Source organism: Apteryx rowi, unplaced genomic scaffold (assembly GCF_003343035.1).
Source record: "Apteryx rowi isolate R43461 unplaced genomic scaffold, aptRow1 scaffold_97, whole genome shotgun sequence".
In the NCBI taxonomy this organism is placed as follows: domain Eukaryota; kingdom Metazoa; phylum Chordata; class Aves; order Apterygiformes; family Apterygidae; genus Apteryx; species Apteryx rowi.
This window is the reverse complement of record NW_020451282.1, coordinates 1,497,359-1,511,210: the sequence shown is the minus strand read 5'-3', so window position 1 is coordinate 1,511,210 and position 13,852 is coordinate 1,497,359. Positions and strand designations below refer to the sequence as shown.

Sequence of the window (13,852 nt, the reverse complement as noted above, 5' to 3'; positions counted from 1 at the left end):
TGTGGGGATGTTGTAACTGCAATGCATTAACTTAAACAATGAAAAATTACAGTAAATATATGACACATTCAGAAAAGAACACTGTCATATGTAGAGCTGTCGCTGAGAAATTCATTGCATTAAGTCTGTAGCCTGTTTTTTGCATGCTGCAGTAAGAGGTTGAGTAAATGGTCTCTAGAGGCTTGGCATTCTGCACAGTGGCTTTTTTTTTAAACCTAGTGCTAGCCTCATAGGAGTGCTGTGCAGGGCAGCAAGCAGCGTGTCAGCTGACTCAAGTATTAGGTTCATGGTACAGGAGGAAATGAACTGTTTGAGTCCAAAAGTTTTCGCTTCTCCGATATAATGGTGAGCATATTGATCATATTGCTGTTGCTCTTGCTTGCTTGCTTGCTTTTTTTTTTCTGGACATGACGTTATAACTAAGTTAAGGAAGTGAACGTGGCTTAGATTTTGAGTATTTACTACAGTTGTCTACTCACTTAGCCAGTTCAGAGAGCTGAGCAAAAACAATGCCAGCTCCTCCTCTTTTGCCCTTTTGTGGGGACAGAGGGGGAAAAAGTCATAAATGGTATGGATATAAACTGACAGTTATTACGGCTACGTGGGATTGTCCGTATTACTGTGCTGCCGGGTTCTTTCTAAACAATTTACATTAGTAAATTTACAAGTGAACAAAACTCCTTCTAACGTTTAGTACTGCTAAGTCATCCTCAGTTGACTGTGGCATAAAGTTTTATATTTAGCACTTCAGTAGTGCAGCAATGCAGTTAGGAACAGAAAATTGCTTTTTCACTTGACTGCAAATAATTAAAATTTAGAAGTTAGCCTATAAGTCAATTGCCTTAGTATATGACTTTTCAAATGCGTGTTTCTGACAGAATTAACGAGCTAGTTTCACTATATAATTTAGTATTTTCTTTTTCCATAAAATTTACTTGTGCTTTAACATCTTATATCCGCATTTCTCAGCAATTTCTGGCCAGCAAGCAGGAGAGAGGAGGAACTCTTGCGTCTTGGAAAAAATAAAATCTTTATGCCACCATAGTGACACAGCAAATCTTACACTTTTTTTGTATACGTTTGTTTTTTCTATAACATCTTGATTTGTGATCTATGTTACCTTTAGAGAGAATGCATATTCCATGATTGAATACAGACAAGATTATGTCAAATTCAGAAGGTGAGATAGTTTTATAGGAGGTTTGTGTAAGTCTCAGAATCTCCAAGTACGATGGAGACAAGATTTTGGAGTTTTTATTGGGGAAGCTATGGAGCTGCAAAATTCTTACATAGTTACCTTTCCTAGGCTTATGGTAATGCGCAGGGCGCGTCTTACATCCTCCTCAGTCATTTCAGATTGCTTCTTTTGCTGTGATTCCGACCTTCCGTTTCCAGTTGTGGAAACAGTGTAATCTCCAAATGTGACCACTGAGTATCCAAATAATTAAAACCTACATAATACCTTGCCTATTTTTCCTTTCAAAAGGAATGGGCATTTCAGGCTGTAAGTTGATGTTTATTATTTCATTGACTGACATGCAAGTTGTATCCCGTTAGAATAACACAGTGTTTTCCACTGTGGGACGGTTGGTAGTATACTGTTGCACTTCATGTATGTGTTTGTCTTTTAGCATTTTGCTGTTTTGGTAGTGCCGCTTTTATCTAGGTTTACTTGCCAGTCTAGGCAGATAGCAAAAGCAGAAAAAACTGTGTATAAGAATAGCATAGAAAATGGACTGAAAAGAAAGCAAGAGTTTGGGGTGGGGAGGAAATACTCTCATAGAGAGGAGATGAAACTGTCCACTTTTCCCTCTACTCTCCTCGGCAAACAACACAAAATCTAAAAAGAAAAAAATTGGGCATTATAAACTAGCAGAACTATGGGATAGGTTTTGCATGAAGATATTTTGAAAACTTTCCTCTCAGCACCTTCTACCCRCACATATACCTCTTCATACTGTTCTCCTTCTGTCCTCCACTCCTGCATCTTGTGTGTCCTGGAACAGTCCATTTCCCAAAATCTGAATTGTGCAAGAAAAAGGTTCAGGCTTAGCTGCTTAAAATGAATCTTAGTGATTAGTTGATACTTGAACTTTTAGCCTGAGACACTCAGATAAATCCTAAGTGAAACAGTGCAGTAAATGTGATAGTGTATAGCTTGCAAAACCTTGGACATACAGTAATAATGTATGTGACTTTGTAATTTGAAACCGTAGTGTGAATGTATTTAGTTGTTTTATGTAATCATTTTGACATCTGATTTAAGTTATTTATGGAAATAGGTTTATACCTAGTAAAAAATTTTGTTGCATTTTAATAGTTGCTATGCAAAAAGAAAATGCATGGCTACTGAGATATTTTTACTGTAGTAATATCATTGTATAACTGTAAAAAATTAATATTCTTTTTATTAAGTTGCATTTTGTGTTTTTTTCCCCCGTTTTGTTTTCTTTTGTGGTATTGTTGTACAGAGCTCTGGGATTGAAACTTTAGTGGAGGAGCTTTGCTCCAGACTGAAAGACCTTCAGAGTAAGCAAGGTAAGTTACAATACTTTATTCTTTTGAGGTTGTATATCATATTTATCAAGTACCTACTGTTCTGAGATGGGGGGGGGAATGGGGGCTGTTAATTCAGTAACTTTTCATGTAGGCGATGCAATTTTAAGATACACTTGAATAGTTTCATTGAAATAATTTGAACATTCTATAACAGTATGTGTTGTTTACCTAAGAAGGAGCCGTTCACGAATGGAATTTTCCATATGAAAAGATAAAACTATTCGTGTCCAGCTATGCATGCTTTTTTACTAAATATTTTCTATTCAGTATTCCTCCACAAAAACACCAAACAAGAAAGTAGGTTTGATTCTATTCCTTTTGTATGTAGATATTTGTAAAGAATAGAGTGGCCTCAAAATTAGTATATACTAGCTATTCCAGTGAAAATCATCCATGAGTAGCAGTCATACAGAGAGGTGTGGTTAAAATTTGCAGGCTTTAGGGAGAATCGTGATGGGGGCTTTATGTTCTCAAGCTTGGGGCCGGGAGCATAAGAGATAATTGTGGTGTCCCCGGTGAAAGTTCCCTGCATAGGAATGTTTGTTCAGGCACATAACAGCAGCCTTTGACACTATATAAACAAATTAATATACTTATGGTGTAGTATAATTAGCAATAAATAAAAGGTAAATATTGATTTCTTTCTTTCCTGAGGTGTTGGCTAACCCCTGAAAAATAGGAATAAAACAAACCAGGAAACCTTGACTAAACAACTTTAATGTTGAGTACCATCCCTCCCACCCCCCCMCCCCAAATATTTTTTTAATTTTGATTAAAAACTTGAAATGGACTGACTAAACTTACTTCTTTTTTGTGCATAAATATGCAACTTTTAACTTTTGCTTCATTTTCAGAATAAATATTTACCTGCTTAAAGTGTGGTTTTAGTTGTTTCAAGTCTTTTGTTTTTAAATAGCAGAAGTATCATTAACCAGCTCTAAGTGTTTTGTAGTGCTTAGCAGTGACACCTTCTCACTGAGCAATAGCAGTGCTGACTATTTATTTTGGAAAAAAGTAAACTTAGTATATATCTTGCTGCTTTCCCCTACCCCCTGCCGTCTTACAGATTTTAATATAAAGGGTTAAAAATCTTTAAAGTCAGCTCTTGCTCAGGATATCTGCCTTATTTTATGTTCACCCAAAACACAGCAACTACCACAGGGGTACTTTCTTTTACTGAAATACATGAGAAATTAGATGCTACCATATATATATATATTAAAAAAAAATGTTTGTTTAACTAAACATTTTTATGTGTAGCAATGTAAGAAGGAGCTAAAGATTGGGATATGAAATAACTAAAAGCTCGGTAGGAAGCCTCATAGTGAGGACACTGTTAACCACAACATGGCCTGCAGTTGCTAGCTGGTCAAGTTTGGTGAAATTTGTGGGCTTTAATAAGACAACTGTGGAAAATTTGAATCTTGAGTGATACTTTATGATTTTTTTTTAATGCATAATAATTGGATTGTAAATGGTTTGTTCAGTTATTTGCAATACTGTTGGAAATATGTTACTACTTACAGGTGTAAATCCTGGTGTGTTTTTTGAAATACTGTTACAAAATACACTGGCTTCTTGAATTTTCTCTTAAACATTTGCAATTTTTTTCCAAAACAGAGGAGAAGATTCACAAAAAGTTAGAAGGCTCATTGTCTCCTGAGACTGATTTATCTCCCACAGCAAAGGATCAAGTAGAAATGTATTGGTTTTTTTTTAATTATTATTATTTGAGACTGTTTTCTATTTTTCTCTCTTTACTCACATATTTTAAAACAGTGAAGTTAACTTAATGTAAAGTCTGGAATTCTGTGAACATTAGGAAGTAAAATCTTTTTTCCTGCCATCTTCTTTTGCACATCTTAAATATTTAAATATGGCCAATTGATACCACAGGCAGATTTAATTTATGGAAAGTCCTGACTGCTTTCCTTTGACTATATGCAGACCTGTATTTTAAGGCATACTGTGTTTTGGATTTCTTAAGACCAAGTCAGCTAGGCAAATTAAAAGCCCTTAAAATATCATTAATTGACACGTGGCAGACATGGTTTCCTGCCGTCAGAGCTCTTTGTCTTCTGTTGCAGAAATGGGAAACTGAAACCGTTTGTAAACAACGGGGTCTTCTACTAACCAAGTACCTGAGTCGGGTGTTGCTGAAGCACCCAGGAGTTTTGTCCTTGACTTCACTTGGAGAGATGACTGTTGCTGGGATTTTATTTATTTATTTATTTATTTATTTGTGTTTTGTTTTTTTAATAATGACCACTGTTAGCAGCAGCAGCATTCTAGTAGAAGTGTTGCTAAATGGATAACAAATCCTCTAAAAACAAATGAGAGAACTGATTGTCCTAATGTGCATTTAAGTGAGCAAAATGTCATTCAAATCAACATACTCTAGTCTAGTATCGCTCAAATCAACGTTCTTAAAATTGGAAGAAGTTATAACAAGGAAAGTGACGTAAATCTGCCCAGTGGTAATAGTTACTTAACTGACTTTGAGTGTTTTTGAACAGGTTTTCACTAAAATACATGTATTTAGTATAAAATTCTTGACTATCAAGCCCATGCTACTTTGAACATCAGAGGAAACCATGTTTGAGCCTTGTCCTTGTCAGCTAAAGTTCTGACTGTATCTTAAACTGCTGTAGAAATTAACCTCCTTCTTCCTCATCCCCAATAATATAAGGCATCTTGTTAGAAATTGGGGCTTGCTGAATCTCTTTGCAAAACCATGTCGATGACAATGTTTGATTCTTGCAATTGTTTTCCTCTCTCTCTCTCTCTCTCTCTCTCTCTATGAATATATATAATTTTTTTTAACTGCAAGATCAAATAATGTAGAGGCTAACAGAAAGTGTCTCACTTCACAAAGAAGAATCAGCAGCTGATAGACTGCAATTCAGGACTTCCTTATTGATACTCTAAATCAAACATGATTAAGTTAGAAGTCCTGAGTGAATTGCTACATTATCTAATAAATTAGGAGTCAGACCTTCACTGTTTTAAGCATCCACAATTTCTGTCTACACAGAAGAAAGTTTAGTACTTCCTAAAAATGAGAATGTTTATTTTGCAGTCTATTTTTAAATGTGCATTAATATAAACACTTTAAAGTTTTTCTTAATCTTCCCTTTGTTATCATTCAAATAGAGCTATGAGTGGCATGTGCATATGTAGAACAAACTAGATTTATTGGCAATAAGAGGTAGTAAAATTGTAGTTTTCTAATTTTAACACCTGTCTGAACTTCTAAGATCTGAATGTCACCTTTTTGTTTTGTTTTCAGGTACTATGAAGCATTTCCTCCTCTTTCTGAAAAGCCAGTTTGCCTGCAGGAAATTATGACTGTATGGAATAAATCCAAAGTATGCTCTTACTCTAGCTCCTCATCTTCATCCACTGTTCCACCAACTAGCACAGATACGTCTTCTCCAAAGGACTGCAATAGTGAAAGTGAAGTAACTAAGGAGAGAAGTAATAAAGTATCTGCAACTGTACATGAAAGAACCCAGCAGAAGAAAAGTAAAAATGAAAAAGAAAACAAGTTTAGTAACAACACTGTTGAAGACAAGCCTGTTTTATACAAAAAGCAAGTCCGACATAAGTCTGAGGGAAAGATGCGTCCTCGCTCCTGGTCATCTGGTTCTAGTGAGGCTGGTTCAAGTTCTAGTGGTAATCAAGGTGAATACAAGGCATCAATGAAATGTATTAAAGTAAGACACAAAACGAGAGAGGTTCGAAATAAAAAAGGGCGTAATGGGCAAAGCAGGCTTTCAGTGAAGTCTGGTGAAAAGGCTGATAGAAAAATCCACAGTGGAAGCAGTAGCAGCAGCAGCAGTGGGTCCATCAAACAGCTGTGCAAAAGAGGTAAAAGGCCATTAAAAGAAATTGGAAGAAAAGAAGCAGGCGGTAATGATGGAAAAGATCTGTATTTAGACAGCAGAAATGAAAAGGAGTACAAAGAAGAACCCTTGTGGTATACTGAGCCGATTACAGAGTACTTTGTTCCTCTTAGCAGAAAAAGCAAGCTTGAGACTACGTACCGCAACAGAGAAGATATATGTGGTGTAACATCAGAGGCTGTAGAAGAGTTGTCTGAATCAGTGCATGGTCTTTGTATTAGCAACAATAACATTCATAAAACATACCTCGCAGCAGGTACTTTCATCGATGGTCACTTTGTAGAAATGCCTGCAGTTCTAAATGAGGATATTGACCTCGCTGGGACCTCAATATGTTCTCAACCAGAGGACGACAAATATTTAGATGATGTTCATCTGTCAGAACTAACACACTTCTATGAAGTGGATATTGATCAATCCATGTTGGATCCTGGTGCCTCAGATACGATGCAAGGGGAGAGTCGGATTTTAAATATGATTCGACAAAAGAGTAAAGAAAAAAATGATTTTGAGGCAGAATGTTGCATAGTGTTAGATGGAATGGAGTTGCAAGGGGAAAGTGCAATATGGACAGATTCAACCAGCTCTGTTGGTGCTGAAGGGTGGTTCTTGCAAGACCTTAGTAATTTAGCTCAATTTTGGGAGTGCTGTTCATCTTCTAGTTCTGGTGATGCAGATGGGGAAAGTTTTGGAGGGGATTCTCCTATTAGATTCTCCCCCATCTTAGACAGCACAATGCTTAATTCACACATGCTTGCTGGCAATCAAGAGCTCTTTTCAGATATTAATGAAGGGTCTGGTATAAACTCTTGTTTTTCAGTGTTTGAAGTGCAATGCAGTAACTCTGTTTTACCATTTTCTTTTGAAACACTCAATTTGGGAAATGAAAATGCAGATTCTAGTAGCACTGCTAATATTCTTGGGAAAACACAGTCTAGATTGCTAATATGGACCAAAAATAGTGCCTTTGATGAAAATGAACACTGTTCCAATCTTTCAACAAGAACCTGTAGTCCATGGTCACACTCGGAGGAAACACGTTCGGACAATGAGACTTTAAATATTCCATATGAAGAATCCACGCAATTTAATGCAGAAGATATTAATTATGTAGTTCCTAGAGTGTCTTCAAGTTATGTAGATGAAGAAATTCTAGATTTTTTGCCAGAAGAAGCCTGCCAGCAACAAGCTAGAACTTTAGGAGAAATGCCCACTTTGATTTTCAAAAAAAAATCTAAACTAGAATCTGTCTGTGGTATTCAGCTAGAACAAAAAGCAGAAAGTAAAGACTATGAAACTACACAAGGGTGTAGTGAAAGCAGTCCACATGGAGAAGGCTACAGCTCAGGGGTTATTAAAGATATCTGGACAAGTATGACAGACAGAAATTCTGCAGCAGTGGTAGAAATAGAAGGAATAGAAGATGAATTGTTTTCAACTGATGTAAATAACTATTGCTGCTGTTTGGATACAGAAGCAAAAGGTGAAACCCTCCAGGAGCCCAATAAAGCAGTGCAAAGATCAGAGTATCATCTTTGGGAAGGTCAAAAGGAGAATTTAGAGAAGAGAGCCTTTGTTTCAAATGATTTATCAAAAGTAGATGGTGGTGACTATACTACACCATCAAAACCTTGGGATGTTAACCAGGAAAAAGAAAACTCATTTATACTTGGTGGTGTGTATGGGGAGCTCAAAACATTTAACAGTGATGGAGAATGGGCAGTGGTGCCACCTAGTCACTCAAAAGGGAGCTTGTTACAGTGTGCAGCTTCTGATGTAGTGACAATAGCTGGTACGGATGTCTTTATGACTCCAGGTAACAGCTTTGCCCCTGGTCACAGGCAATTATGGAGGCCATTTGTATCATTTGAACAGAATGAGCAGTCAAAGAGCGGAGATAATGGATTAAATAAAGGTTTTTCTTTTATCTTCCATGAAGACTTACTGGGAGCTTGTGGTAACTTTCAAGTCGAAGAACCAGGGCTTGAATACTCATTCTCTTCCTTTGACCTGAACAATCCATTTTCACAAGTTCTTCATGTAGAGTGTTCATTTGAGCCAGAAGGAATTGCATCTTTCAGCCCTAGTTTTAAACCTAAGTCAATTCTGTGCTCTGATTCAGACAGTGAGGTTTTACACCCCAGAATATGTGGTGTTGATCGAACGCAGTACAGGGCTATACGGATTTCTCCAAGGACTCACTTTCGCCCAATTTCTGCATCTGAACTTTCCCCAGGTGGTGGAAGTGAGTCAGAATTTGAGTCAGAAAAAGATGAGGGAAGTATTGCTGTCCCTTCTCAAGTAGATGTGTTTGAGGATCCACAAGCGGATCTCAAACCTCTGGAAGAAGATGCAGAAAAAGAAGGGCATTATTATGGAAAATCAGAGCTTGAATCTGGAAAATTCCTTCCCAGATTAAAAAAGTCTGGAATGGAGAAGAGTGCGCAGACGTCATTGGATTCCCAAGAAGAATCGGCTGGGACGTTGCCAGTAGGAAACCAAGATCCATGTTTAGAGTGTAGTATGAAAGAATCTCTAGATGGGAGGGCGATGGAGAGCTCTAAAGTAAACTGCAGAATAGTGGAGCCACGGGAGGAAACTAACAAGTTTTGCGGTTGTAAAGCAGGGTGCCATTTCCCTACATATGAGGATACTCCTGTTTCTTCAGGAGAACTTGAACAGGTATGTAGATATGTAAAAGTATAGAATTTGCAGCTAGCCTCTGATTGTCAACAATTGAAGTCATGTGACAGTTCAGTTTAAGTGGATGTAATTGTACAGTTCTATAGAAAAAATTAACCATCTTCAGGCATTATGGTGTCATCTTGCATAGCTTTAGAAATATATGATGTTTATAAGTGTATGCTCACATGGCTTTAAAACCTGTCTTTAGCTTATTAGGTTTTTAGCTTATCTGATTTGCACATAATATGTTAAAGTGTGCATAAATTTTGAGTGGTAAGATGTACTGATTTTGATTCAAGCCTCTTTTAAAATTTAGAAGAGGAAAATCTGAAATCAGCCTTTTCAGTATGAATTCCAACTTGAATTATCATTACTGCCAAGTAGAAGACTATGGGCTTGAATTATTAGATGTAAACTCCGTCAATGAAAGGTTTGTAGAAAAGCTTTATGCTCTGGAAATTAAAATACTCTTTTGTCGGGAAGAATATTGATACAAAATGAAATAAAGCATGGATGCAAAATGTACTCCACTACCACAATAGTGTAAGGCGGCCTCTATAACTAAGAATTAAGTTCAGTTGTTTTTTTTCAGGTAACTATTACAGTAAATTGAGTCATAATCAAGAGCAAGAAGCCCTTCCAGCCAAAAATACCCAAGTACTTATAAGGTTACAGTTTTTATTGCTGTCAACTCCCTCTGCTCTTGAGGAAAAAATGTTTGACCAGCAAAATCATTTCACTGTGCAGCCAGCTCAGAGAAATTACCTGGATAGTTAAGTTGCATTTTTATCTTTGCTTTTCCTCTTCAGCCTCATCTTTCATGTACTCAGCAGTTGTAGCATCTCCATTAGAAGGGAATTTTCTGCATTTTCAACTGAAGAATTGCAACCAGCTTGTGTTGTACTGATTGTATACTCCTGAATTGTAACTTTGAAAAACTAATTCTTTTATGGGAAAGCTAACATTTTTCTTGCTAAAACTAAAGTTATACTTTCTGTTGAACAAAATCAAAATTCCTTATTTTCTTTCTTCCTAATCTGTTTCTCCTCTCATGCTCCTTCAAATTAATTACTATTGTTGCTTCTCCTCCCCAGTGCTGGTCAGTTGATGTCTGCTGCTTGTACAAGAAAATCAAATCTATGGCTTTTCCAGGCCTTTTCTAGAGATCTTGGTTCCTGCTGCTTTGCTAAGCTAATAGAGATGAAGTGTCTCCAAAAATTTTTTTTGGAGTCTTAGAAGTTGCTGTGTTTCTCCCAGGCCTTGCAAAAAGAGTCACCAGAATTTTAATAAACTTGGGCTGTAGGTCAGAGAAGATTCTGGAATTACATTTCACCAAGAGTAAAGTGGAATCTTAACTTCATTGTACAATAGGACAAAATAAATGAACAAATGGTATAATACAGTTGTCTGTGATAGTGAGAGACTAGGTTCCTTCCAGCCTCTTTCCAGATCTCCCTTCTGGATCCTTAGTGTTCCATGAGGATGCTTATCTAAATTTATCCAGAGATAAAAGGGGTTTAACTTGAGCAGAGGTTATGGAATTAATTGATTCATTGTACAGACCATTATTTTTCTAATTTTTTTAATGAAACTTCCATGCTTTCTTTTATTGACTTTAGACAAAATTTAAGCGTGTTGTATTACCTCACTGTTGATCCAACATAGTATTCTAGTCATGTTCTGTGATATGGGCACCTCCAACGTTTTTACATAAGTAATGGACTTGAAAATACTACAGTATAATAGGAAATCATTCTCTTTTGTATCACATAAACTCTAATTAATATGGAGACTGTGCAAACATGTATCTGTGAATACCTCCTATTTATAAGAATGTAAGAGAATCTGCTTCAGTTCCTTCCCTTTTATCTTCCTCATTAGTGCRCTCCTTTTAGGACTGTAATGTATTTTGGAGTATGAATCTGACAATAGCTCCTGCAGAAGCTCTTCAAAATTGAACAGATATTTATATATCTAACCTTAAGATTTTAGAAAAGTTAAAAAAAAAAAAAAAAAAAGAAAAGAAAAGAAAGCTGATCTACAGATCCCCTTCCTTTCAAGTAAGTGCTTCTCTTACCACCTGGCCTTGGAGTTGTGGGTAAATATGCATGAACTCTCTGGTCCAGTTAATGGTCTCTGAATATACTATCACTGAAACTATCAACAGATCTGTTTTATATAGACTCTGATCTAGTAGATGTGCCCTAAAAATGCTTATACTATTGAGTTCTTGACACAAATAAGTATCTAACTTTCTCAGGTCTGGACATACCAAGAGCAATGCCTTTGGGGACTAGGGAATTTGACTGGCAAAACATAAATGTTTACAGATCTCGTGACTTAATTGGGTTATTAGATTTGATGAGGTACTTCACTTGACTAGAATAATACATTGCAAGTATATAGTTTGTATAGGAAGACTGGCAAGAGGGGAAGGGGAGTGCCTTACATGTGAAGGCTATATGCATTGGTTCTGAGGTCCATAACACAGGAAATAACCTACTGTAAACCTCTTGGGTGGTAGTAAGAGGGAGACAAAATGCAAAAGGTCTGCTTTAGGTGATAAAACCAGGAGAATCAAGTGGAAAAAACACTTAAGAGCACTTAACAGAACCAGCCACGTGCAAAGCAAAGGACTTTGTGGTAAAAGGGATAATAACTGCTGGGACATCTGAGAAAGATTTGGTCCAGATCGTTCTTGATACATGTGGATCATGACAGATGATGAAAGCAGCTACAAGACTCTCAGCTCTAACCTCTTAATTAATAAGATGTATTTTGCAGACATTTTTGAAAGCTTCCTGTGTAATAGGGGCCTTAAAATGATGGTGTTCACAATGACAGCATAAAAATTGAGGAGAAAAAACAAGGTATAAAGCAACACAATAAGATAAATATTTGGTATAACTAGAAGTCCTAGAAGTAAACCAGAAACAGAAGGAAGACTAAAGAAGGATTTTTTGGGGAGACAGAACAAGCAAGGATGGGAAGCTATGAAAAGATAAGTCAAGAAGTTATTTTAAGGATTTTTTCACTTGTTTCAATTCTTGTTGAAAAGACAACTAACTGAACAAGGGAAAAGTACAGATAAATTATACAGCTAGTTACAGGAATACTCAGCTGAGTATCATGAGGAGCAGCTGATTTGAACGCAACCTAGGAGAACGCTTGTTTGAAAACGCACAGAAGATAACCTTTAAAAAAGGAAAACATCTTTCCCTTTTAAAAAAGGAAAAGGGAAGGTAGGGTATTATCTCTCTTAAACTCTCTAAACAAATATTTGCACTTGGATATACCAGAGAGTGAAAAAGTTACTAAGTTCTGGTTTGAGAAGAAGAGATTGCACACTCAAAATAACTGTTGATGGTTTTCTGTCAAAATGGAAGTATTACTGGAGAGTAAGGGAGATCGTTGATTATCTGGTCTGGGAAGTAAAAGGGGGCGCAGGGGGGAAAGCGTGTTAGTAAAAATTCATGATGATACCAAAGTGGGAAAGTCTGCAGTTATACTGAAAGACAGGGTTAGATCAAAAGGTTTTTAAACTAGAAAAATAGTCTGAAAAATAAAATGTAATTCAGCAGGGACAAATACAAACTTCTAAAGAAAAATAATCCTCTACACAMACACAGTGTAAGGAGTGACAGGCTAGGAAATCACATGGAACAGAAAAGCATCTTCAGGTAGATCATAAGCTGAGCATAAATCAGCAATGACACGCTTTGCAAAAGAAGGCAACATTGTGGTATATAAATAGGAATGTCCTTCTGGAAGAAGTGAAGTAGTTGCTCCTCTGTACTTGGAACTGGTAAGCCCTCTGCTGGAGTACCCTGTTCAGTTTTGATTACCTTGTTCCAAGAAAGATGTCCTGAAGAGAGCAGCCCAAAGACTGCTTTTGAAAACAGATGGAAGGAACTGAGGTTGTTGATTCTCAAAAAGAAGAAACTGAAGAGGAAACCAGTAGTATTGCAGAAGCCACTTACAAAGTTATAGGAGATGAGCAAAAGGCTGTGCTTGTTCTGTAAGCTCTGCTGTGTGCAATGGATGTGGATGTGATGACCTTAAACCACAGTGAGGAAAAGAATTCTAACAATCAACTTACTCTAAGGCTTAATTATTTTTAGGGAAGCAGTGGAAATTCTGTCTTGGAGAGATTCAGTGTCAGGAGGCATCTGTTAAGAATGGAGCTTTGTAGTTGATTCTGTCTTTGTGCAAGAGTAGACTAGATGACCTTCCAGGGTCCCTTACATGTGTGTGTGCAGTGAAATTCCACAATTAGGTGACTGCCAAGTGAGTTTTAAAAATATAAAGTTTTGACTTGACTTCCTGTGTTTGTCTGTGACTAGCTTCTTGAGCCAGATGGATCTTCCTTGAATAACTGCTGAATTAAAATTTGGATCTCATCTTTTGGAATGGAACTCACTGAAGCTCACTGCTGCTTTGACTTCTAAATTATGCATGCGTTTCTTTACATTCTTACTGATAGTGAAGGGCTTGCAGAGTAGGTTCAAGAAAAATTTTTTACTTGCAGATTAATATGACTTTTCCTGTGGTTGGTTAAGAAGCTGACAGTCTTAATGCTTCAAATAATATTCAGATCATAATGAGACCTTAGTGCTTGTTCTGTTCAGATTGTGCAAAACTCTTGTCATTACCTTAATATTTGTCAATATGCATTCTGAAAGAGCAGAAATACTTCATGCTGA

At 36.7% G+C, this 13,852-nt stretch overlaps 1 protein-coding gene across 11 annotated transcripts in view; it reads left to right on the top strand.

Moving 5' to 3' along the window:
* KIAA0232 (KIAA0232 ortholog) overlaps positions 1-13,852 on the top strand; it is a 52,723-nt gene that overhangs the window by 26,585 nt on the left and 12,286 nt on the right. For 7 of the 11 annotated variants that reach the window (XR_003251763.1, XM_026054827.1, XM_026054825.1 and 4 more), the window contains 3 exons: positions 2,472-2,538; positions 4,180-4,261; positions 5,849-9,146. Coding sequence is in view for 6 of the 11 variants with exons in the window: in XM_026054827.1 (XP_025910612.1) it covers positions 2,472-2,538; positions 4,180-4,261; positions 5,849-9,146 (3,447 nt within the window). In the remaining 5 variants the exon portion in view is untranslated. Of the gene's footprint in view, positions 1-2,471; positions 2,539-4,179; positions 4,262-5,848; positions 9,147-9,465; positions 9,580-9,741; positions 13,469-13,852 lie in introns of those variants that run through there. The other 4 variants (XR_003251764.1, XR_003251765.1, XR_003251766.1 and 1 more) reach the window with 2 other exon arrangements.